The 25,312-nt window shown below is 33.1% G+C and overlaps 1 protein-coding gene across 1 annotated transcript in view; it reads right to left on the reverse strand.

Moving 5' to 3' along the window:
• Positions 1–25,312, reverse strand: part of LOC132738792 (tyrosine-protein kinase ABL1-like) — a 49,325-nt gene continuing 24,013 nt past the window's right edge. Inside the window, exons 3-12 of the mRNA XM_060726392.1 lie at positions 12,655–12,805; positions 11,455–11,602; positions 9,542–9,814; positions 9,120–9,204; positions 8,391–8,568; positions 7,830–8,014; positions 5,266–5,418; positions 4,771–4,860; positions 3,735–3,824; positions 1–3,051 (exon numbers count right to left, since the gene is read on the reverse strand). Coding sequence (XP_060582375.1) covers positions 815–3,051; positions 3,735–3,824; positions 4,771–4,860; positions 5,266–5,418; positions 7,830–8,014; positions 8,391–8,568; positions 9,120–9,204; positions 9,542–9,814; positions 11,455–11,602; positions 12,655–12,805 — 3,590 coding nt within the window. The 3' untranslated portion in view covers positions 1–814. The remainder of the gene's footprint in view (positions 3,052–3,734; positions 3,825–4,770; positions 4,861–5,265; positions 5,419–7,829; positions 8,015–8,390; positions 8,569–9,119; positions 9,205–9,541; positions 9,815–11,454; positions 11,603–12,654; positions 12,806–25,312) is intronic.

Raw genomic sequence — 25,312 nt, forward strand, 5'->3', positions numbered from 1 at the left:
AAGGATGAAAAACTATTGGCAAAAGCCTAAAGAACAATGTGCTACAGTAATGTATTAAATACCTTACATTAACACCACAACTTCTGGAGAATTATTGCAGAAAATAAGTTTATGGACTTATCCATCTTTCAATCAAGACAATTGATTTTAGGGAAAATTTCAAAATATGTAATGGACAGCAAACAGTGCAGACTATGATCAGACGGCACAGATTTGGAGGCCAATAACATTCTGCGACAAAAAAGTCCAAAACAATTTTTAAAACAAGATCTCTTGTATTTTAACATGAAACCCTACTTTGTTTAAAGTATAATAATATAACTTAATAGAATATAACTCCAATAAAGTTGATTTTTGATTTTTTGTGTAGTCCAAAAGTTTTTAAACCTACAATATGCCATTTCTATCAATAATAAAAACCCAAAATAAAACATAATACTTTATTAAATTTTACATTTTGTTGAATTTATTTTTACTGTAAATTTCCAATACTTCTGCTGTATTGCACCTTTCTTATATGTCCTGGAAATAATTCTTTCACAAGAAATGGTACAAAACATTTCCATTGCAGCATTATATTAAAACTGATTTAAATTCCCTATATTATTATAAACAAGCCATTGAATTGTTCAGGAAAATAGTAAAATTTTCATGAAGAATTTTAAAATTTTTTCAAGGCTTTTGTGGTTGTTGAAGAAAAAGTACAACCTACAAATTTAAATGTTCAACACAAACCCATGAATTTAAACAGCTCACAAAATTAAATGAATTTACAGCACATATATACTAAATAAGATCTAAACGTTGTGTAGCCTTATCTCTGTATAACTTCCTTTATTTCTTTATTCACTGATTGGATATCACCGAGCAAATTCCCGCCACCAGAGGGTGTCGAGCTCGTAAAAGTTTTCAAATTCTGCTGCTGCGACTGCAACCGGGACAGAAGTTCTTTCGTGTGAAACTTCGCATGCGGAGGCAAACTATCTATAAACACAGAACACATTTCATAAAAAGATTGCATTTCCTCTACGAGCTCCATAAAATTCACACTTGATTTGTTCCCTACAGTTGATAAAGAGTCTATACACAATTTTAGTCTATCTGAAGCACTTACTATAGTTTCTTTTGTTACTGGTTTTTCAGCTGGATCTTCGGCACTCTCACCATTGTTAAAACTTTCAACAACTGATTTGTTAGAGGTTGGGGTACCTGCCCCAACCGGTTTAAGTCCACTTATAATCGGCTTTTCGTCCGGAGCTCGAGGTTTATTTGGTACATCTGGTGGAATTTTTAAGTTTTTGTCATCTTTGAATGAATCACGCCCCTGCTCTCCACGCTGAAACGGCCTAAAGGAACTAAATTCAGAACCCACAGGTTGAAACTTTGCTACTTTTGATAACACAGAGGCATTAGAATTAGTGTCCCCACCACCTACATTTGCTGAATCTCCAGCCTCTCTTTGAAATTCTTCAGTGGCGGAACCAGATCTGGGTTTCTGTTGAAACGGAGGTCGTAAAGGAACTTTATGTTCCAGCGAACCCCGTGTTCTCGGGTCAAATACTGAATCGGGGCTACTTACAAGAGTGGACTCGCTTGACTGACTTTGTGTCAAGTCTTTAGGACGATTCTGTCCCCCAAGTTTTGGGGAAGAAACAGGCCGATCTGGAGGGCTATGAATTGAATGTTTATCAGGTTCCTCTAATTTTAACACATTTTCAGTTTGATCTAAGAAAAGTCTTGAGAATCTAGGACTAGGTTTTGGTCGTTGATCACCAAGAGGTGATTCCCTCCCCTCGACAGTTGGCTTTGAGCCAGGAATAAGGTCCGATTTTTGTCGCTGTAGACCACTGTATTGAGCTTTTGGGTTATCTACTATCACATGTGAGGACTGAGATTTCACCACCGCCGAGGGTCTAACGTTTGATTCCTGTTGTATACCACCACCCTCGTTATCACCCCTAGCACCCATCGACCCCGATGTCACTGAAGACACGCCCACAACCCCACTTGTATTGCCCGCCAAGTTATGCTGAACCCCGTTCGGATGTAAAACCGGACACGAGGAAACACTAGCGGTATCTGTACCTGAGTCATGATCTTCTACCGTAGATAATTCCCGATGTTGCTGAGCAGCAGCGTCACTTTGCATCGAAGCAAGATATTCACCAATTCTAACGCCCTTAGGAATGGTTCCATATCTATTAATAGTCTGCGTAACATTATTTACATCTAATTTACCTACAGTAACTATTTCGTCGCTCTCAGCATCCATACTATGACTGGTATTCAATTTTGGACGCTCTATACGTTTTTTACGTAAACTCGCTGACTGTGGCAGCGGTAAAGGCACCTTGGGATACTGCTTTCCACGGAAACTGGTTGAAGCCACGTGTAAATTTTCATCACCTGTACTAGTTCCAATGTCCACACTACGAGTGCCAGCAGATTCATTAGCTGCTTTATATTCCTGTTTAATCATTGGGTACGAAAATTTTCTCCCACTGCTACGCGGGTCTTGTCCCTGTTGCAGTCGGGGAGATTTAGTATCATTTGAACGAGTGGCTGTCTCTGTATTTATCATATACTTCGACTTGTCTATAGCTAAATGCTTTAAACTGTCACTACTTCCAGTTCCACGTGAAATCCCAGAATCCTCCATTCCAGTTCGAGGGTCGCCACTTTTTGCTCCTCCCGCTTCCTTAGAATTATCTGCTCTCTGGAAGCCCTTCTGACTTGGGGGCATTTGTGGAATACGTGGAGCATTAATAAATTCACTCAGATCTGTAGTATTTGCAAAATTGTTCGACTCAAACGGATATTCCGGTATTGTGCTACTTTCAATTTTAGCTTTTTGTTTTTTCATTTTGGATTTCAACTCTGATTCAGGGCTCTCTTCTTGTTCTTTGATGGCAGAAACCGTGCGACGGGGAGGGGTTGGTGCCGAGCCCTTCTTCCGACCACCTGATTTACGTCCAAGAATATCACTAACTTGCTGAAGACTAAAATCTGTATCAGGGGGAAGAACTCTCCTTCCAGCTGGTGGTGTTGGACCTGAGAAAAAAGATATTTACAAGTTATATAACCATTAACCTCACAATAAAGTTATATGATATATAAAATAACACATAATGTAAAAAACCTGCCTTAATAAGGTATGATATTACTAATGTTTTTGTTTTTATAATGTTATGATTTTAAAGCCTAGGCCTGTGGACCTATATTTCCAATCCTAATCTATTGATAAAGATAACAATGCTCATCCTTGAGTAAAATATTTTAATTCTGGAAATTTATTGAAATCTATAAAATTCTTACCAAATATGTTTAATATGAATAAAAGAATAAATAAACTATGTATAGGTTGCTGTGTTCCATATCAAGTAAACTTGGTAATGACACTATATATTCATATTGTGACCACCTATAACATGTAGAGTTTTAAACATAGCATATCTGTTCTTGTAAATTCAAAACATGTTTTATTTTGTTTAGCAATTATCAATATTTTCTAAAATTAAATTTGTGCATAGTATATCTTCAAATTGAATAATCAACTATTAACTTAATTTCATTTTTGAGATATTAACAGTAAAGAGCCTGATCAGGTCGCATGGGTGACCCAGCTCTACAATGTTAGCAAAGGCTTATCCCTTTGATTCCAACAGATCAAAGAGGTTTAAATACCAACTAAGGCATAAAAATAGTTCAATTATTTGAACAATGTTAGTATATACCTGCACTGTGTCGGCCATCACTACTTTCAGAGCTTGGGGCTCGCACTTTCTTACCACCAGGGTCAGTTTTCTCAAGTTCCTTTTCCACTTCTAAAATACAATAAGTTACTATTTTATAACAGAATAGAATTAAAATTATACAAGATGAATATCTATTTCTGACTATGTTTTAAAGCTACATGCCTCCAGACAAGTCAAAATATTTCAAGACATTCAAACTTGAGAAAAATGTACTGATATTTTAAAAAAAGTAAAAAGAATCACCATTTAAGTAATAGTTTACATTTTATGTGAGATTTACAATTGATTATGTGATATTTATCTCCATATTTCTAGTGCGCCACTTACATAGTGAGGGCTAATTTTGCATATTTTGACCTCTTTTGGTAATTTAAATGGTTTGTAAGCACATCATGATATTTTACTCTTAAATACATTTTCAAAAATTTCATGAAAATACACAGTCCTATTTTAATGTTGAAAATATTATCAGAAAGATAATATCAATTAGTGAACAAAGAATCGGATACAGTAAATCTTGTTAACCAAGGACTCATCAGCCTTGAGGTTTCTCATATTTTCTTTTCATGTGAGCTGAGTGAGAATAAAAGTCACAACAACACCACAGTCTGTGGGTCATGCTTTTACTATGAGGAGTACCTCATATCAATTAGAGGTGAATAACTTTAGGCATGGGCGGACATTTAGGTTCAGTAGAAACATCAATTCTGCCTATATGTCTATATGAAAACTTCCGAAAAACTCTTTAATGCAGTTGGATAGCTTCCTCACAAGAAATTAACTAACATCCCATGATTGACTCAAATATACAACAGTTCAAATTAACTTACACTGATTTGATATTAATTTAAGACATTTCAATGTTAAAATCATAAAACCTGAGCTGCTAACAGTATAGAGCCTGGTCAGACTGCATGGATGTGCAGGCTGGCCTGGCTCTATACTGGTGGCAGCGTAGGTTAACTTGTTACCACAGCAAGCTATTTGGGAAAGTAAAAAAATATCGAGAGCTTACCATCGTTCACATTAGTTTTATCAAACATATTCTCTAATGACAATAAAATATCGTGAAAAGTTGGTCGGTCTTTAGGGTCCCATTGCCAACCTGAAATATATGAACACAGATTTTCATTTTAATTTTCTGTAGTGAATTTTATTGAGTACTGAGGTCAATATGACAAAATAATTTTAAGTAATAAGTATGTAAGATCTTAACTAATAACTCGGCTTTACTTCGTAATTTCTTAAAACTCTGTTTATAACCTATAACCTATATGTTTTGTGCAATAAATCATTAATGTATATATTTTGCAGGAAAAATTAATCAAAATGTAACTATTTAGAAGTATGTATCAGTAAATAAGTAAGCAATGGTACAGAAATTGACTAATGTAGATCTGAATATACAGCATGAAAAGAAAAAAAAATTAAAACATTAAAAAATTTTGGTTAATTCTCACTCTTTACATAAAATGCAATACAGTTATGAGAGTGGAATATAAATTCTTACATCTCATCATGAGCTGGTAAATGTGGGCGGGGCAACCCTGGGGCCGTTCCATCCTGTATCCCCTCTCTAACAAGTGGTACACCTCTGTGAGGTCCACCCCAGGATATGGTGACATACCATAGGTAGCTAGTTCCCATAGCAACACTCCAAATGCTGAAAGATATGAGAGAAAAAAATGTTTTGTTAATCAATAAGTAAATTAACAATGCATTTGAAAAAACTATCAATAGTAAAATGATTATTTAAGGTTTAGAGCAAAAAGCTATTTTCATTGAAGTTTATTTGTAGATAGAATCTATATATGTGAATCTGACACATTATATTTCATTAAGTCCTTCTTCTTATTTCATTATTAAAAATAATTAACTTAAATAATTAAACAAACCAGAAATGATGTTGCTGGGGTTTTGTTTTTTATTCTTTTATTAACCATTACATATTACTAAATATAACCCAGGACAGGTTAATATAAATATTCATGATGTAAAACGTGTATGTGTAAAATAAATAATTGGTGACTTGGTGACTATCCATATATCCACATTCAATAACTATTGGTATTTCCTATTAGGCTTTTATTTCATATATTTATTTTTCTAATTTACTTTATTCTATTTATTTATTCAATTATTTATATATATTTTTCAATGTTATTTATTTATTCATTCATTCATTTATTTATTTTACTTTATTTACTTATTTATTTATAAATGTATATATTCATTTATTTATTTTTTTTATTATATTTTTTTACTGTTATTTATTTATTGGGGGTGGGGGGGGGGTATTTCATAATAAACTCTCTAAAAACACATTCCTAGACACATTTAATGAGGTCTATGTGGAGTGACAACTGATGTATGATTCTATATAATGTAACTATATATATATATCACACTACCTTAGTATCTTAAAACTCAAAACAGGTCATTTCATACCCTACATTCTATATACAGAGCAAAATCCATTCAAGTTTCATTTATTCAATTAATCTCTTTGGCATTTCTGATAAGAAAACGTGCTAAAATCTACTTATATATAGCATAAAATCATTCATCGATGTCTACAACTTCCCACTTCCCACTTCAATTATAGAAAGTTATGTATTATTCAAAGTAACTGTGTCAAAAAGGGTGATAGACCAATTCTAGATCTGGGAGTGAATACTTTCCCTGAGATATACAGCAAACTTGTCTGTGATTTATCTGTTGTAATTACAGAATAGCAAATTGATTATACAAAATATGTGATACTGGGCACACTTTTAGTAAATGCCAGTATCACATTATAACAGTGCAATAACCCATGCCTTTCACAATTTGGGATTTTTGGATTTTTATCTTGATGGCCATAAGAAAACTGGGGAAAATTTAAGAAACCTGTTAAGACAATTCCATTTTTTACAGATTATAAGAATAATGTTTCTAGCAAAAATTAATAAAGACCTAAAAGGTAGGGTTTGGAGGGGAAAAATCTTCACAATAAATATTTTTTAAAATTTAATGAAAATTTCAAACAGTTTTGTCATGGGGAAAAGAATAGTGAGTGTATTTGTATACAGTGTACCACCTATCTGTTGATTTTTTTGATATTGTTTTTTTTTCCTTTTCCTTTATCATTGACTTACAATAGAAAAAGTATTTCATACAATTTTTATGACCATCCTGCCCCCATCAACCTGACCTGTGTTTTCCTTTACAATTACAATGTAAATAGGTTAATGCTAGGCATGTGAGTTCTGGCACAAATTTTTACAACATCTAAATAAAAATTCTTCTCATTTAAAAGTTTCAAAACAATAAAACATTCTCCATCTAACTGTCCCAGACAATTTTATTGTTCTTCTGGGAGGCCTGGAAAATGTTTATTAACACATATAAAAATTTAACATAGTGACATTCTCCGATAAAAAAGGACATCATTGCTTGTTTAAAATTGTGGTTTTATACAATTCAAAACCAATACGTGGAAATATTCCAATATGAAGCGAGACTTTGAAAATTCAAATTTTTCATTAAATTGAAACTGTTGGGTGTTTTTAACAGAGGTGAATGCTATGCAAATGAGGTGGATTTTAAAACAAGAATTAAAACTTGTTCATACCCCAGACACGAGATTTTGTTTTGAAAATTCAAATTTCCCATAAATTTAAAGCAACATGCCTCCAGATTCATGCTAACTTTCATGAAAATTTTGAAAATATGTTCAAAAGTAGTATTTAGTGAAATAACCAAAAGGAAAGAATTTGCACATTATCATTGGCACTTATAGCCCACGTAAATTATGAAAAAGAGGACAAATTATGCAAAAATTGCCCTTACTGCTTTAGTAACGCAGTAGAAATATAATTATAAATACTGAAAAATCAGTCATTAATCGCACAGAACATGTAAATTATTACTTGAATCTTGAATATTTTTACTTTTCCTAAAATCTTAGTACATTTTTCTCAAATTTGTTTTTATTGAAATATTTTCGCTAATGTGGAGGCATGCAGCTTTAAACAGAGGTGAAACATATGCAAAGGAAGGGTTTCTAAAGTAAGAACTGAAATTTGTTCGTACCCCAGACGTCAGATTTTGTTGAGAATCTGTTGAAAGCAAGTCCCTCTGGTGCCGTCCATTTGATGGGAAATTTAGCGCCAGCATGGGCGGTGTATGTGTCGTCCTTCATGAGCCTCGCTAAACCGAAATCGGCCACTTTTACTAAATGACTGTCTCCTACCAAACAATTTCTTGCTGCCAGATCTCTACAAACATGACAGAACAACAATCATGTAATAAACACATTGAATAATAAGGACAGATAGGTACAAAATTTCTTTTTTTCTTCTTCTTTATTTTCCCAAATATAATTAAATCTTAACATTGAAAAGAAAATATTTTGAAAAAATGCTGAAAAGCATATAATAAGGCTATGGTTAGCAGTTATAAAAGATGTTAGGTAGGTAGGCTCTAAACAGAAATAGTTCTCCTTTGGACTAACTGCCATTTTCCACCTAAATCTACAGTGATCAGCCATTATGAAAATATCTTATCCGTAACTGTTCGGTTTATATTTGAAGCTATATTTGACGGTCTTTACAAAAGATTTAAGTCTCTAGAAATATATCAAGTTTAATATACCTGTGTATAAAAAGTTTTTCTTCTAAATAAGCCATGGCTGACGCTATCTGTGTAGCCATGTACATTAATATAGTTGGTCCTATATCTTCTTTGTTGCGGCCTCGGAGAAAATCTAACAGATTTCCCTGGGTCATGAACTCTGTGACAATATAAAATGGGGGCTCCCTTGTACACACACCTGCAACAAAAAATGACTATGGTAAAACAAACTATAGGAGCTATTATAAAAGTACCCACTTTGTTTTGTTTATTTTAATTCAAGGCCTATAAACTTCTCCTTTTAATATTGCATTATTTCAAAGTTAAAACACAATATTGTGAGTTTAACACTATCATATCTGTTGAAAGAATAAAAACGTATGACAAAGGATTTAGACTGTTTTACATTTAAACTTTCCTTTGTTTAGTTTTAAGAATTTTAATATCAAAATACTAAAATCAAAAGTATATGTCTGGTCACATTGCATGGATTTAATGAACATATTGGCCAGGCTCTATACTGGTTGGTCATACTTTTGTAACTTCTGCTTCTTTTATGGACATACTGACCAAGCCAGGCTATATATTGGTGGGTCTTACTCTTAGCAAAGGTTTCCCATTTTTACTTCTCTAAAGGAAACTAGCTAAGAAAATATACAAGCATATTGATGGCAGATCATCATAATTATGTTCACCAATTTTTAATGCTTTTAAGATAAATAGATTTAATAAGGTAACAAAGGATCTCACCTAACAGTTGAACAAGATTGGGATGTTTCATAGCTTTCATGATTCCTGCCTCTTCTAGGAAATCCTTCAAGGCCATTGTGTCCTCCTAATTTAAATGGCAGAAAATACAACACAATTTACAATTCCATCCTATTCTAATTAATTACATATATAATCATGTGAAATGAAGTTTTTATCATTTGTGTAATTTTAAGCACAAACAAGAAGTTGGTAACAACAACAAACTATCTTCAAGATAACTGGGGTGGCACCCTCACATGAATTTTTTTTTCCAAATACTAATCCATAAAAGCTCTTTACTCAGCATCTTAAACCACTAGTTCTTAGAAAACATAGAACCAAGCCCGAATAATATTCTTATAGTTTATAGTGTAGACTTTAAAATCTCACTGGCATTTGTTTGAAGTTTTTATTACTCATACCTTCAGAGTTTTGACAGCAACGGTTTTATTGTATCGTTTCCACACAGCCTCGTACACATCACCATACTGACCACCACCTAACCGGTGCTTCATTGCAATCTCGGTCCTCTCTATTTCCCAGCGGTCCGGTTCCGGGCTCAAACCAAACACCGTCGGTTTTGTCCTCTTTGGTGCAGGGTAGAGTAACGTTGTAACAAGGCCGTCCGAATGTATAGAATGATGATGGACAAGTTCGGCTAACGTGTTAAATCTATGATCAACTGTCACATATACCTGGTGCGTGAAAAGATAAATAAACAAGAACTGTCGGAGGACAGTAACGCTCGACTATTTGAAAATTTGTCACAAGGGTGTTTCATTGAGTATAATAATGCTTACCTATATGAATACATAAAATTGTCCGAAAAGGTACAAACTCTTCAAGTTTCAATACATTCCCTTCAGTAGTTATGGAGAGACAAGCTTACATGCAAAAACTTAACCAAGAATTCATGAGTAGAAAAAGGGGCATAATTATGCAAAAAAGCAAATCAGAGTTATGGGACTTGTACCAATCATCTTAGATAATCACAGAGACCAAGTGTGTGAAGTTTCAATCCATTCCCTTCAGTAGTTATGGAGATACCAGCTTACACGCAAAAACTTAACCAAGAATTTCTAAGTCGAAAAAGGGGCATAATTATGTTAAAAAGCAAATCAGAGTTATGGGACTTGTGCCAATCATCTTAGATAATCACATAGAACAAGTGTGTGAAGTTTCAATCCATTCCCTTCAGTAGTTATGGAGATACCAGCTTACACGCAAAAACTTAACCAAGAATTTCTAAGTCGAAAAAGAGGCATAATTATGTAAAAAAGCAAATCAGAGTTATGGGACTTGTGCCAATCATCTTAGATAATCACAGAGAACAAGTGTGTGAAGTTTCAATCAATTCCCTTCAGTAGTTATGGAGATAACAGCTTACATACAAAAACTTAACCAAGAATTTCTAAGTCGAAAAAGGGGCATAATTATGAAAAAAAGCAAATCAGAGTTATGGGACTTGTGCCAATCATCTTAGATAATCACAGAGAACAAGTGTGTGAAGTTTCAATCCATTCCCTTCAGTAGTTATGGAGATACCAGCTTACATACAAAAACTTAACCAAGAATTTCTAAGTCGAAAAAGGGGCATAATTATAAAAAAAGCAAATCAGAGTTATGGGACTTGTGCCAATCATCTTAGATAATCACAGAGAACAAGTGTGTGAAGTTTCAATCCATTCCCTTCAGTAGTTATGGAGATACCAGCTTACATACAAAAACTTAACCAAGAATTTCTAAGTCGAAAAAGGGGCATAATTATGAAAAAAAGCAAATCAGAGTTATGGGACTTGTGCCAATCATCTTAGATAATCACAGAGAACAAGTGTGTGAAGTTTCAATCCATTCCCTTCAGTAGTTATGGAGATACCAGCTTACATACAAAAACTTAACCACAGGGACGCCGACGCCGACAAATGGGTGACTGCATTAGCTCGATTATTCTGCGAATAGTCGAGCTAAAAATTTAGAACAATTTTTTTTGGTACTAAAAACAAATCGAAGACTGATATAACCATTTTCCATGTGGCAATACCACACTGTTAATAACATCATTTTAAAAGGTAAATACATAGTGTGCTTATTTCACTCAACAATTTTCTCAAAAGATATGGTTATATAATATATTATCATTATACAATAGATAACTGAACTGACTATGAAGACTGTCAGTGACTTGATGTCATTTATAATTCAATTAAAAACATCAGAATTTTTATACCAAATATTCTTTTTGAAAGAAATTCTTGGTCATAAAAGTACATATAATTGTTATATATGTAATGCAAAAGACTTTATTCAAAGAAAATTTGTCACTTTTCTCACATACCTTTGCATCAGAATCTTCGCTAATTCTGTAGTGATAAACTCGACCCTCATACCTAACAGAGATTGACCGTTGACCGGGACTACTTTCACTCTCTCGGACAAGGAAACTTCCGTTAATACCACTGCTCAGTAAATACTCTGAGGCATTCCTGAAAACAACAAAACAAGATGCATTATCTGACTAACTGACGAAATAAGAGTCAGACAAGTAATCTAAGATCGCAAGTCACATGGGTTCAAGCCCCATCAGGGGCAAGTCCTTATTTCCTTGAGCAAGAAACCTTACTCATATAGCTCAGTACTGGCTGGTTCCAGGAATGGATTTAACAGCATGTCTATGCTCATCAGCTTATAGCTTCCTACACAATAAAACATAAATAAATTCTGAATAAACTAACAACTGATTAAATAATAACGTACCCTAGCCTTGATTTAAATTGCAATGATTTTTTATTTCCAGTGATTTTTATTTAGTTATTCATTTATTTTTTGCTCCTTTTTTTAAACTGGTCTATTTAATTGGAAAATTTTAAATTTTGAGTCAAGAAATTATGTGAAATGGGGAAAAAAATTGTCTCAACAGCAGCAAATTTTTAAATTTTTTAATAATTTGGAAATTTATAAGCTGACAACCAGGCATCAACTGTTTATCATTCAAATATACAAATTATGCAGACAACTAACAGAATGCTGCTGCTACAGTTAAGCTTATTATAGAGTTTGTATCCACTAGTTGAATGACAGCCTGACTAAGACTTAGTCACCAGCATATATCAATGCTGCTTATGAAAGCATAGAAAATGGTTTCCTGGAACCTGGCTTTCTGCAAAAACTGTGACTATAAATATATATTTGTGAAACCAGCATCATATATTGTCATGGCTATTTATAGATGCAATCTACAGTCATATGAGTACTAGAAATATGCATGGTATCAGAAAAATTCAATCATTTCGACCTTATTGTGAAGTATGCAGATAGTACCCACTGTAGCATATTTGTTCAGATTTTTCACATGTGCATTATAGTTGCATACTTTTTATTCAACCTATTAATCTATGACTAACTTGACCAGGTTTGGTGACAAGCTTATGGTGAGGGGTTCCTCACATACTTACTTAAAGAGAAATCTAACCATGGTACCAGCTAAATTAATTCAGACTTGGTGCCCGGCTTATCCTTTTCTTAACTAATAACTTACCGAGAAATCTGCCCATGGTACCAGCTAAACTTGTCCAGGCTGTTCACAGGGGCTATATAGTTGCTTGGTACCCAGCCTATCTCACCAGCCTTGTTCTTGACTTCACACCATTCCCCACCTTTGTTATACCCTAATATTGTCATCTGCTCTCCTGAAATATACAAGTGTCGATAACATTTAAAACACATGCTAAAACATTACAAACATTACCTAGAGAAATAAATCTGCCACTGTTTCACTAACATTTCAAAACTGAAATATTTCAAGCAAAGTAGAAACAGATTATTTTGTCATTTTGTGCATGGACAGTTATGGTATGTGAATTGACAAGTTTCGTATCAACATTTCTATTTTTATCTAATTGTGATGACAGCTTGAAGCATGTTTGAACCTCTCGTGAGTTCCCCTACTGGAAATAACCAGTACTGGTATCATCAAAGTAAATACGGTTGTGACACTAGAATGGCTCGAACCCATGATCCCCTGGTTGAGAGGCCGACATCTGAAACACTAGGCAACCACATTCAACGTTCATATTTGATAATGATGGACATGCACATTTGTTGGACAAAGTTTTCAGCTGTGAAACCCCTTTATTATTGACATCAAGTTTTAAACAAGGGAAAAATCATTTCTCAAAAGCATGCACAAAAAATTACTTGATTTAATGGTGGTTCAACAGATGCAATCACTAGGAAATTTCACATTAAGTCATGTTGAAATGACTGCAATTGGAACAGTTTTATCACATTTCAGTGCATTAAAGTTGGTGACCTTTAAAGCATAACTACAACTTAGTTTCACAGATCATGGCTAGTCTTTAACAGATCTATAAACTCTATGATAAGCAGGTGTTATGGGTGTAATGCTTGATCTTTTTTAATCTCTTCAATTTCATTACAGTATTTAACCCTTAATCTGCTGAATTTCTTAAATGGACTTGTCCAGGCTTCTTTTCTGGAACAGTCCATTATCTATTTAAGGGATACGTAGATGAGAACATGAAGTTGGTCAACCAACAGTACTATATAGTGCCTAATGGCCAGAATGCACAACCTTGCTCTATACTCGACTGGTGAAGGCTTCCGTTTTAGCAGTGTAACTGGATTAATATTACTTAATACCAATTAATTCATAATTTTTAACTTGGTTCACATGCCATGCTTATTTTGCTTTAACATAATTATTCACACTGCTACAGTTGGTCTTTAACACACTTAATTATGATAATATATACTTTTTTTAGTCTAATGGTTTCTTTTTTAACATACTACATAGTACATTGTATAACATATATAATATACATGTATATCTCCTTATTTGATCAACCATCCGTAAAAAAAACAATAACGAGTAAAGCAGAAAAATGTATAGCCCAATTACAATATTTTACATATTTTCATGAAATATTTCTTACATCGCATGTTTACACTCTTCAATATTTCATACGGTCCTTATCTTATCTAACAATCATAAGTTTTCAGTTATGTTTGCCAAATTTGGGTAAATGGGCGATAAAAGGTCATCAATTTGTGGGCACTTAACCACAAAATAGGCAAAACCAGGTGTGAAATATAACTGTGGTGAACGAAGCGATGCTTTATTGTGGGAAATACGTTTGACGTAGCGCAAATAATTTTTACACAGTCATACCATATCTAGCATGTCACAAGGTCATTATTATACTGGTATAGACCGACTTTTTATACACACCTGCTATTTAACCAAAATAGTGTGTCTGAGCATGTCTAAATAATCTTTTTCTTGTATACATTATCAGGAACAATGCTGGATAATTGCACAACAAGTCGATATTTTTAACTGTTCAATTCTTGTAGATAAACGAAAGTATTAAATGATCACCCTGATGAAGGAAATGAGGATGTCTGTGATAAAGATGATGGTGATGATGTTGATGATGTTGATGATGATGATGATTAGAGCTTGTTAGTTGATGGGAACGAAAATGACAACACTGAAGACAAAGAACTGAAGAAGATGATAGTGATGATGATTATTATGATGATAAATTTTTCATTTTTATGATGGTTATAATTATTATGATTGATAATAATTATATTATGATAATTATGTGACTATGTAGGTATCATTACGAAAATTCTTAGAATTAAGGATCTGAAATTTTGCACACAAGTCATGTTATTGGTAAAGACCTTCACCAAATTGAACACAAGTCTAGAAAAAAAAAAACTTCCAATCACATCCTATCATTTAAAACCTCAGTAGAGTCCAATGGTAATGATGTTCAAACTCAATATGCTGTATAAAACGAGGCGTCAGCTATTGGCCGTTATTCAAATAAAACATCTCTGAACCATCAATGGAAGGAAATGAAACTAAAATATAAAATACAACCTTTTTGAAATATCATAATACAACATCATAAAAACCACGATACTTCAATAAACATTCATATATACCAACACCAGCCACTTTTTACGCCATCCAAAGAAAATATAACAGTCTATAAATCATCATCGGGGATGGACGATATTGTTTTATAACGTGGGCGTTTAAAGTCAACTAATTTAAAGTTAGGATTACCCTAGATGTGATAAGACAAATATCCACTTTAAGGATATGTGTGGTATAGTAGTACACTATTGTAAAATCTCAACCGACTTAAATTAATATTGATGGGCTAATGCCAAGATTTTTTCGGTGATGTTCGATTTTTGTCCAATTTTAATGACTGCTGTACAGTATAAGTTAAAGACTGGGGAAAAAAAATGAGTCATACAGTTTTTATCAAATTACTGATATAAATTACAAAGGACAATAAATAATGGCTATTCTTCTTGAAAAAGAAAAGTAATATTCTTTAAGTACAAGGTTTCACTACATTTCTTACGTTTATGAATGTAACATAAAATTTCATTGATAAATTTACAAAAGGCAGGGCGGGCAAAATTTGGTTTAGACTTACTTAAGGCATTTCTTAACCTGTCCATCAATATTTATATAATATAGTTAATTCTTAAAAATTCCCACTTGTCGGGGAAAACCTTGGCAATTCGGACAATTGATTTTGCCTGAAGAGGTGTACACCATAAATAAATGTCATTTAATAATAATTCTGAACAGTAATTAAAATTGACTTTTCTTAAGTTTCTTTTGTTTGGTTTTAGGGGGCACCAACACAACTTGATTTTTCTGACTTTATTCTAATTTTCAAATGACCTTTTATATTATCAAAGGGTTGGTAAGAAACAAACTTGTTAGTTGTAACAGTTACTATTCTTTATGTTAGTTATACGTAAGAAATGTCTTTATTTCATGCTATTAAATGAAATACTGAACATTCAAAATGAAATATAATCTATATTGCTCATTTTTAATATAAGTCATTCAAGATATGTATTGGTTCTCAATAAGATACAAAACATCTAAATAAACTAGAACTGCCACTATCATGGCGTGAATACCCCCGCATACCACTTTGTCAGAATCAACAGTGGCCATTTAGAGCTCAAGGACAACCTCCCTGCCAAATCTGAGGTTACTAAGCCAGTGCATTGCTAAGTTATGTATTCTACATGCTTCAAATGTGAAAATGTCAAAATCAATACATTGCGGACAGGACATTCTTTAGCAATTGAGAAGAAAAGCTTTTTTTTGTCAAGGTCCCTGTGACCTTGACCTTTGACCCAGTGACCTCAAAATCATTCGGGGTCACCTTATAGTCATGATCAACATCCATGCCAAATATGAAGACTGTGGGTCAAAAGGAATCTTAAGTTAATGGGTGGAAAAACTTTTTGAAGTCAAAGTCCCTTCATGATCAACATCCATGCCAAATATGAAGACTGTGGGTCAAAGGAATCTAAAGTTATTGGGCAGACAAACTTTTTAAAGTCAAAGTCCCTGTGACCTTGACCTTTGACCTGGTGACCTCAAAATCAATAGGGGTCATCTACTAATCATGACTAACCTCCATACCAAATATGAAGACTAAGGGTCAAAGGAATCTTAAGTTATTGGGCGGACAAGCTTTTTGCTGAAGTCAAGGCCCCTGTGACCTTGACCTTTGACCTGGTGACCTCAAAAGTCAATAGCGGGTCATCTACTAATCATGACTAACCTCCATGCCAAATATGAAGACTGTAGGTTCAAAGGAATCTGAAGTTATAGGGCGGACAAGCTTTTTTGAAAGTCAAGGCCCCTGTGACCTTTTGTAACCTTTGACCTAGTGACCTCAAAATCAATAGGGGTCATCTACTAATGCATGACTAACCTCCATGCCAAATATGACGACTGTAAGGGTCAAAGGAATACTTTAAGTATTGGCGCGACAAGCTTTTTTGGAAGTCAAGGCCCTTGTAGGGCTTAGACCTTTGACCTAGTGAACTTCAAACATCCATATAGGGGTCATCTACTAATCATGACTAATCCTCATCAGGGCCAAATATAAAGGCCCTGGGGTAAAAAGGAATTTTAAAAGTTTTTGGGGCGGACAAAAAAAAAACCAAACGGACGGACGGCCGGAGGGAAAACGGACAGCCGGACGGAAAAAGTGTTTTCCAGTAAAACCCCCTTAAAAACTTTTTTTGGGGCGGGGAAATATTTTAATTAAGTTTAAACTTTTTTACAATGAAATCTACCTTTCCCTTTATGTCCAAAAACAAAACAAATTTGTAGCTAAATTTTCCCAAGTTTTTAAAAAAAATTGACCAAGCCCTTAAAATAAATTTTTAAGGGGTAAGGGTTTTAAAATTTCCCAATTTTTCGTTTTTAAATTTTTTTGAATTTATAATCAAAGTCATAAAATTGCTAAAAATCGGGTTTCCCACTCACGGGGCCCTAGAAAAGTGACATGATTTATAAACTGCAAATTTCCATTATTTAAAGTTTGACAAAAAAAATAATATAATATTTGTTTAATCTATATAATCCTATGTAAAAATCAAATTTTGAATTTTTATTTTTTATAACCCCTGTGAAAGGGGCCTTTAAGTTTTTTTTGTACAAATGAGCATTTAAAAAAAGAAGCCCACTGAAAGTTTATAATTTTTAAATAAATTTTAAAATCCCTAAAAAAGGCCTTTAAATGGAAAATTGAAAATACTGCAGGCTCTGTTTGATAAACCCAAAAAAGTCCGAAAGACGGGAAAGAGTACGGGGCAATCCCCTTTGGAACCCCAAAAAATGTTGGCGGGTTCCCCAGCATGGTTTTTTGATTGCTCTGGGGAAGGGTTAAATTTGAAAACATTGAAAAATTTAAATTATTGTTTCTAAAAGCACAGGTTTAAAATTGCATATTTACTCTTGTTGCCCCTATTTAGCTATTAGTAAAGGTTTTTTTTGAGGGTTGGAATAAGCCACAATTAAAAAAAATGGAAAATTTCCCAACAGGGAATGTCTATATAAACTAAATTAATACAAATAAATTCTACACAGTCAATGGATTAATTAGTCATAGTATATGCTTTAAATTTGAAAATGTCTATAGTCAAATCAAAACATTTGGTTTAAAATTTTACTCGCACATGCGGGGGAAAGAAAACCCCAATTTTTTTAATCCAAAAACAAATAGGGGGCAGAACCATAAATCAGATAACACTTTCCATCCCATTGTCATGGTCTCCCAAGGGGTTTACTTTCAGCCCGAAGCATTTTTTTTAAAAATTTTCCCCGTAAAAATGATGAACTGGTTATGTCCAAAATTAAAAGATGGACACTTTGGGAAAGGGGGCCCCTTTTAAAAGGTTTTTTTAGTTAGAAAGGGGTTTAAAATCAAAATTAAATGCAGCTGTCATTATTAAAAGTCAGTCTGAGACAGCTAAGCCTAAGGGTCACACAGATAATTCATCATAAATAACCCTTTCACGGAAAAAAAATAAAAAACTTCCCTATAACCCCCTTTAATCTCTTTTAAAACATTTATTTTCCCTTCATAAATTTTTCCCCTTTTTAAAGGTCCTAAATTCTTTTTGGGTTCCCAAATTAAAAATTAATGTTTCTAAACTTTAAACCTTTCCATTTTTTTAATTCAATTTTTTAAAAACCCCCCCCTAAAAATAAAAAAAAAAATTTTTTTTTCCCCTTTAAAAAAGGGAAACAGTTGAAAAACAAGTTTAAAAAAATCCCAAACCCTTTTCTTTTTAAGGGCTGTCAAAAATTGATAAAACTTTTTTTGAAATATTTTTCCAAAAATCATTATTTAACCTCTGCTTTTAAATTAAAAATTGTAAAATTAAAACCCCAAAAAATAAGCCCAAAAAATTTTCAAATTAACTTTGATAAGTAAAAATAAAATCAAAATCTTTAAAATTTTCAAAAAGCATTTTTGTGTTCCCCTCGATCTTTCCCCAAAACCCTTTTAGCCGGTTTAAAAATTCAAATTTTTTTAATTAAAAAACCCCCCCTTTAAAAATATTATAATACCCCAAATTGTTATGGTTTCCCGGAAGAAAAAAAAGCAGGGCTTTATCTTTTTAACAAAAATTTAAAACAGAATCTAACAAAAGCCCCCCCAAACAGAAACCCACTTTTCCCCTAAAACCCCTAAAAAAAAAATTTCAATTGGGATGGAACCCCTCTACTTTATAAAGGGGTTGGGGTACTTTTTTTTCCATTCCCCGGAACAAATCCGAAAGCAATCATTTCCGGTTGCAAATTTTTAATAAGCTTAGTTTTTTCCTTTTGTAGGGTCAATTAACTTATTCCGTCTAATCCTACTATATTTCGTTTTCTTTTTTTAAATTAAAATACCTTAATAAATTAAAACCGGATTTTTTAAATATTTTTTAAAATATATCCTGGTTGGTTAATAGTCACTTTTTAGAAATTTTGGATTTTTTTTAATCAAATTGCCTTTTGGGGGAAATTAAAAAATTCTATATAAAAATTTTTTTTTTTTTTTAACCCCCGGGACAAATTTTCCCCGAACAAAATTTAACCACTTTGTGGGCTATTTTGTCAACTTTTTTCTACCTTTGGGGGGGTTTTAACCCTTAAAAGGGTTTTCATTAACACCAACAAAATTATCTGTTCCCGTTTAAAATTTAAACCAGTAAAAAGGGTGGGTTTCCTAAATTTTTTCGTTTTTAAATTTTTTTTTTTCCGTTTTTTTGGGGGATCCCCCCAAAGAAAAAAATTTTCAGTTTAAATTTTTCGGGAAAATAAAAGCCACATTCCCAACAAACCTTTTTTATTAAAATCGTTTTGGGTTCCCTCCCGGGCCCCTTTTTTTGCGGGAAATGCATCTACAAACCCACGTTAAAGAAAAAAAATTCCCATAAAAAAAAACCCTTTAAAAACCCGTTTTTTTTTTTTCAAAAAAAAAAAAAAAGGCCCTCCCATAAACAGCCAAGATATTTTGTTTCCTCCCCCTACGTCCTCGCTGGGGGAAAATTTAAAAAAAATTTAAACAAACCTCCCCTAAACAGTCTCTTTTCCCTTTTTCACAAACTTAATCAAACTTGAAAATTTTTTGGGTTTTAACTACGGGGGCAAATGAAAAATCAAATTTGGGTTATTATTTGTCAGTAGATAGGGGGTAAAATTATAAAATTTGGGGGTTGAAAAAAATTTTTTATCGGGGGAGATAATTTTACAGGGGCTGACAAAATGATGGGGTTTAAAAGACAAAAACTTTTGCCCAAATCTTATCAAAATCTTTTAATCATATCATTTTCTTCAAATCTGCCCAAAATCTACAATTTTTGTTTATTCCCATATGGTTTCCCCCTAAAGCAACTTTTTTTTTTTTCATCATTTTTATTTAAAAAATTTTAAATCAGCTGTAAGTGATTATGTCATGTCACTTTGTCAATATTTAAAATGTATGTATATAATTGCTGCAGTATTTTTTGAAGCTTTTGTCATCAGGGTTAAAAAAAAAATAGCAAGTGAACTAAAAAATGGCCTTATTCAACATCTTGACTGACCTTTCACCCCCATTTCTGTTTTCCCTGCCCTTAGATTTTTTTACTAAAAATTTTTAAATTACAAAATAAAACTGTTCATCATACTTAATTGAACACAAAAAGCACTTTTAAACCATTATTTTTGTCAACAATTTTTTTTGGACTCTTTAAATTTCAATTTTCTTTCCTTTGTATTTTTTACAATAAATTTAATGTTTTTTCTTCACAATAATAAAAATATATATTTTTCCAAATAAGTTAAAGAAGCATCCATAAAATTTTTTAGTGCATTCAATAAGATACATGTATACTATGTATACTGCGTAATAAGACATGTGAAAGTTCATGAAACTGTTAATACAAGAAGTATATAAGAATGTGTACAGTATTTCACAAAATGATAAAAAAAATTAACAATGAAATAGATTTTTTTTTCTCCAAATTTACAACTAAACAATTAAGAAATTTGCACCAATGTTAATAAAAATGTCCTTTTTAAAATCAATCAAAACTTAAAAAAATCTCTTGGAAATTTTTCAGGGCATGAAAATTTTTAGTTTTAAAAAACAAGGGCTGTCAAACGGGGTCAAAATTAACATTCCATTTATGTTCCCAATCTAATTTCACGATCTTTCAGGGGTTTGGTAAAAGGGTTCCCTCCCCCTGAAAAAAAATCGAGATAGTCCCCAAAACACCATGTAATTAAACCAGGAAAAACAAATTAAAACATCTCGTCTAGGGGAGGAAAAAAATGCTTAAAATTTTAAGCGGAAAAAAAAAATTAATGACTTAACCTTGAAAAATTTAAAAAATTTTTTGGAAAGGTAAGTGCGGTGGGAAATTGATTTATCATCTCTTTACCCCGAAAAAAAAATTTAAAAATTGGGCCCACAACGAACAAATTCCCCTTCCCCTTTCTTAACCCCAAACATATAAGTTCATATTTAAATTTTGGGACTGAAATCAAAAGTAGTAGCATGGGAATAAAACAAAAGTATTTTTTCATTAATTACTTTCAAATACAAGACATTTAATTAAGATCTGTAAACCTTATTTTCTATATTGAAAGCACAGGCATGCTTATCAAACAAAAATATAAAGCATTATTCCCTCAAATTATAACAGTTTTAATTTCAGTTAACATTTTTACAATGGATTTGTCCTCCTTCCACTGTTGTAATCTAAAAGAACAGACTTCTGCAAATATAACAAATATTTATTTATACAGACAACCAATTAACTGAACAGCAATATATTCATTTTAATTAATTGACAGCTAAATAATTTTGTTTTAATTGACAGCTAAATATTCATTTTTTCATACATACAAAAATTATGGACGGATATCACAAAATTCATACAATTAATTGACTGCTAAATATTCAATAAACATTATTTTGTTCTTCTGCCAAAATATAAAAGTCTGGTTTCTGCCATATAAAAGTTAATTGACTGCTAAATTGTTCTTCAGTCAAATTATAAGTAAGTTTAATTGACATATCAGGTTATTTGTCTCCTGGGCAAGTCCATTAAACAAACAAGAGGGCCATGATGGGACCCTGAGGTCGCTCACCTGATATAGAGGCCCCCCCCACCCCCAACCCGAACGTTTGCCAGGGCCAATTTAACCAAGGGCTTTTATTGCACAAATCTTGGAGACCCCATAAGAAGATGTTAGTATGCTAACTCTAAGCCTCTAGCCATTGGACTTTTTAAAAGAAGATTTTTTTTTTAAGTTTTTACCCAATACACATATAGTTAAAAACAAGACACCCCCTGGGGCCGGGGCCAGTTTTTACCCGGGGCTTTTTTTTTAACAAACTTTGTAGACCCTTACTAGAAGATGTTTCATTGCTTAATATTCTTAACTCTAGATATTGGGTTTTTTTCAAAAAAAGATTTTAGTTTTTGCTATACACATATGAAGAAAAACAATGGACCCCCCGGGGCAAGGGCCAATTTTGACCCCAGGGCTTTTATTTGAAACAAACTTTGTAGACACTCACTAAAAGATTGTTCATGTTAATATCTTAACTTCTAGCTATTTGGGTTTTTTCAAAAGAAGATTTTTTTAAGTTTTTGCTATTACACATATAAGGAAAATCAATGACCCCCCGGGGCGGTGCCCAATTTTGATCCAGGGCTTTTATGTTGAACAAACTTGGTAGGACACCAGAACATTGTTTAATGCTAAATATCTTAGTAGATTTCTTTAAAAGAAGATTTTTTAAGTTTTTACTATATGGCATATTTCAATGACCCCCAGGGCGGGGCCAATTTTGCTTTTATTTGAACAAACTTGATGTAGACACTTATTAGAACATGTTTCATCTAATATATCTTAGATCTAACTCTTTTGGATATTTAAAAGAAGATTTTTTAAGTTTTTAGCTATATGCAAATATAGGGAAATCAATGACCCCCTGGGCGCGGGCCAATTTTGACCCCAGGGCTTTTATTTGAACAAACTTGGTAGACACCTATTAGAACATGTTTTGATGCTAAATATCTTAGCCATAGCTCTTTGATTTCTTTAAAAGAAAATTTTTTAAGTTTTTACTATATGCATATAGGGAAAATCAATGACCCCCCGGGGGCGGGGCCAATTTTAATCCAGGGCTTTTATTTGAACAAACTTGGTAGACACTTATTAGAACATGTTTCATGCTAAATATCTTAACTCTAACACTTTTGGATCTTTAAAAGAAGATTTTTTAAGTTTTTACTATATGCATATAGGGAAAATCAATGATCCCCCCAGGGCTTGGGGCCAATTTTAACCCCAGGGCTTTTATTTGAACAAACTTGGTAGACACCTATTAGAACATGTTTGATGCTCAATATCTTAGCCATAGCTCTTTGAATTCTTTAAAAGAAGATTTTTTAAGTTTTTACTATATGCATATAGGGAAAATCAATGACCCCCCGGGGCGGGGCGAATTTTAACCCCAGGGCTTTTATTTGAACAAACTTGGTAAACACCCATTAGAACATGTTTCATGCTAAATATCTTAGCTCTAGCTCTTTGGGTTCTTTAAAAGAAGATTTTTTAAGTTTTTACTATATGCATATAGGGAAAATCAATGACCCCCTGGGGCGGGGCCAATTTTGACCCCAGGGCTTTTATTTGAACAAACTTGGTAGACACTCACTAGAAGATGTTTCATGCCAAATATCTAAGCTCTACCTCTTATGGTTTTTGAAAAGAAGATATTTAAAGTTTTTTCTTTCGGTTGCCATGGCAACCAGAGTTCTGCATGGAATTAAATTCTTTGAACAATTTTTAAAGGTGACCACCAAAGGAACATTCCTGTGAAGTTTGGATGAAATTGGCTTAGTGGTTTATGAGGAGATGTCATTTAAAGTAAAAGTTTACGGATGGACGACGGACGGACGGCCGGACGGACGACGGACGAAAAGCAACACAAAAGCTCACCCTGTCACTTTGTGACAGGTGAGCTAACAAAACAGTCAACTTTAGAAAACCTGAAATATGTACATATATAAAGTATCAATTATATGGTCCAAAGTAACAAATGGACAGACAAAAATAGATTGACAGTTCATTCTGTCTCTATAAAGAAGACACCTCAGACTTTTCTCAGAATAGGAAATTGACCATCAGTATAATTTTCTTGGGAAAATTCTGAATATTTGAGTCACAGCTCTTGATTAGTAAGTGGTACTTAACATCACACAAAATCTCTCAGTATTTTATGTATTGTACAATTAGCGTCAATACCTTTCATACTTGATAATACCAGTGTTCCCATCAACTAGGTTATTACATCGCATTTGACAGGTTACTAGTTAGTTGAAAACTTACACAAGAACACTTTACAGTCCTGTATCCCAGGGCCTTTTTTCCCTTCTATAGCAGGGGCTGTTTAAGGGCGGCTTCCCCCCAAAAAAGTTTTTTTTAAAATCAGAATGCAATTATCCCCAGAATACTGAATTTATATCAAGATTTTTCTTCCCCTTTTGAAAATATACTGTAAAAATTTTCGCCCAAAATAAGGGCAGGGCTGCTTTCCCAGCCTGTGAAAAAAAAGCCCTGAATCCTGTAACCATCACCCAGACCCCCTCTCCCCCCCCCCCCCACACACACACAACCGTCCCCTCTGACCTATTGCCCAATTATTACTGAGAGCACATTATTTTTAATCAACCTGAAAGTTATATAGGCATATTTTCATGATAATCTATAACAGGCATATGTTTATGTACAAGAACAACAGGTGAGAAGGATGAAACAATCTTATGAAATGTTGCCAGATTTCTACCACAGAAAGAAAAAGTTTTCCCTTCTACTTGAAACAATAATCCAGTCTTTGAAACATCAAGTGATATTATAACTATTTTTCCTGCAACAGCCAATGCTTTCAAGAAATTTAGAAAATTTTCCTATCGCATTGAGAAAATCAGAAAATTTTATCAATCGGTTCTATTAAAATGAAAACATTGATTTTTTAAAATATATAATAAACCATACAAGTTGCCTTCTAACATTATAATGATAGCCTCCTATGCATGACATTTGCATGTGCTATCCCTAACTTAGTCCTCTACTACAAATTGACACTGTTGTGGAAAACTCAAAATGTTGTACGCAAATATGATTATTATAACATTCGATTAATGTGTAAATGTCAATTAAGCTAATTCAGAGATGCAATCACTTTAGTAACTGCTCCACCACATTAAGTACTAAAGTACAACAATTAAATTTGATACAACAACATAAAACTGTATTCTCTAGTATGCATGTA

This window comes from Ruditapes philippinarum, unplaced genomic scaffold (genome assembly GCF_026571515.1).
Source record: "Ruditapes philippinarum isolate M1 unplaced genomic scaffold, ASM2657151v2 ctg1078_1_1_1_1, whole genome shotgun sequence".
In the NCBI taxonomy this organism is placed as follows: Eukaryota; Metazoa; Mollusca; class Bivalvia; order Venerida; family Veneridae; genus Ruditapes; species Ruditapes philippinarum.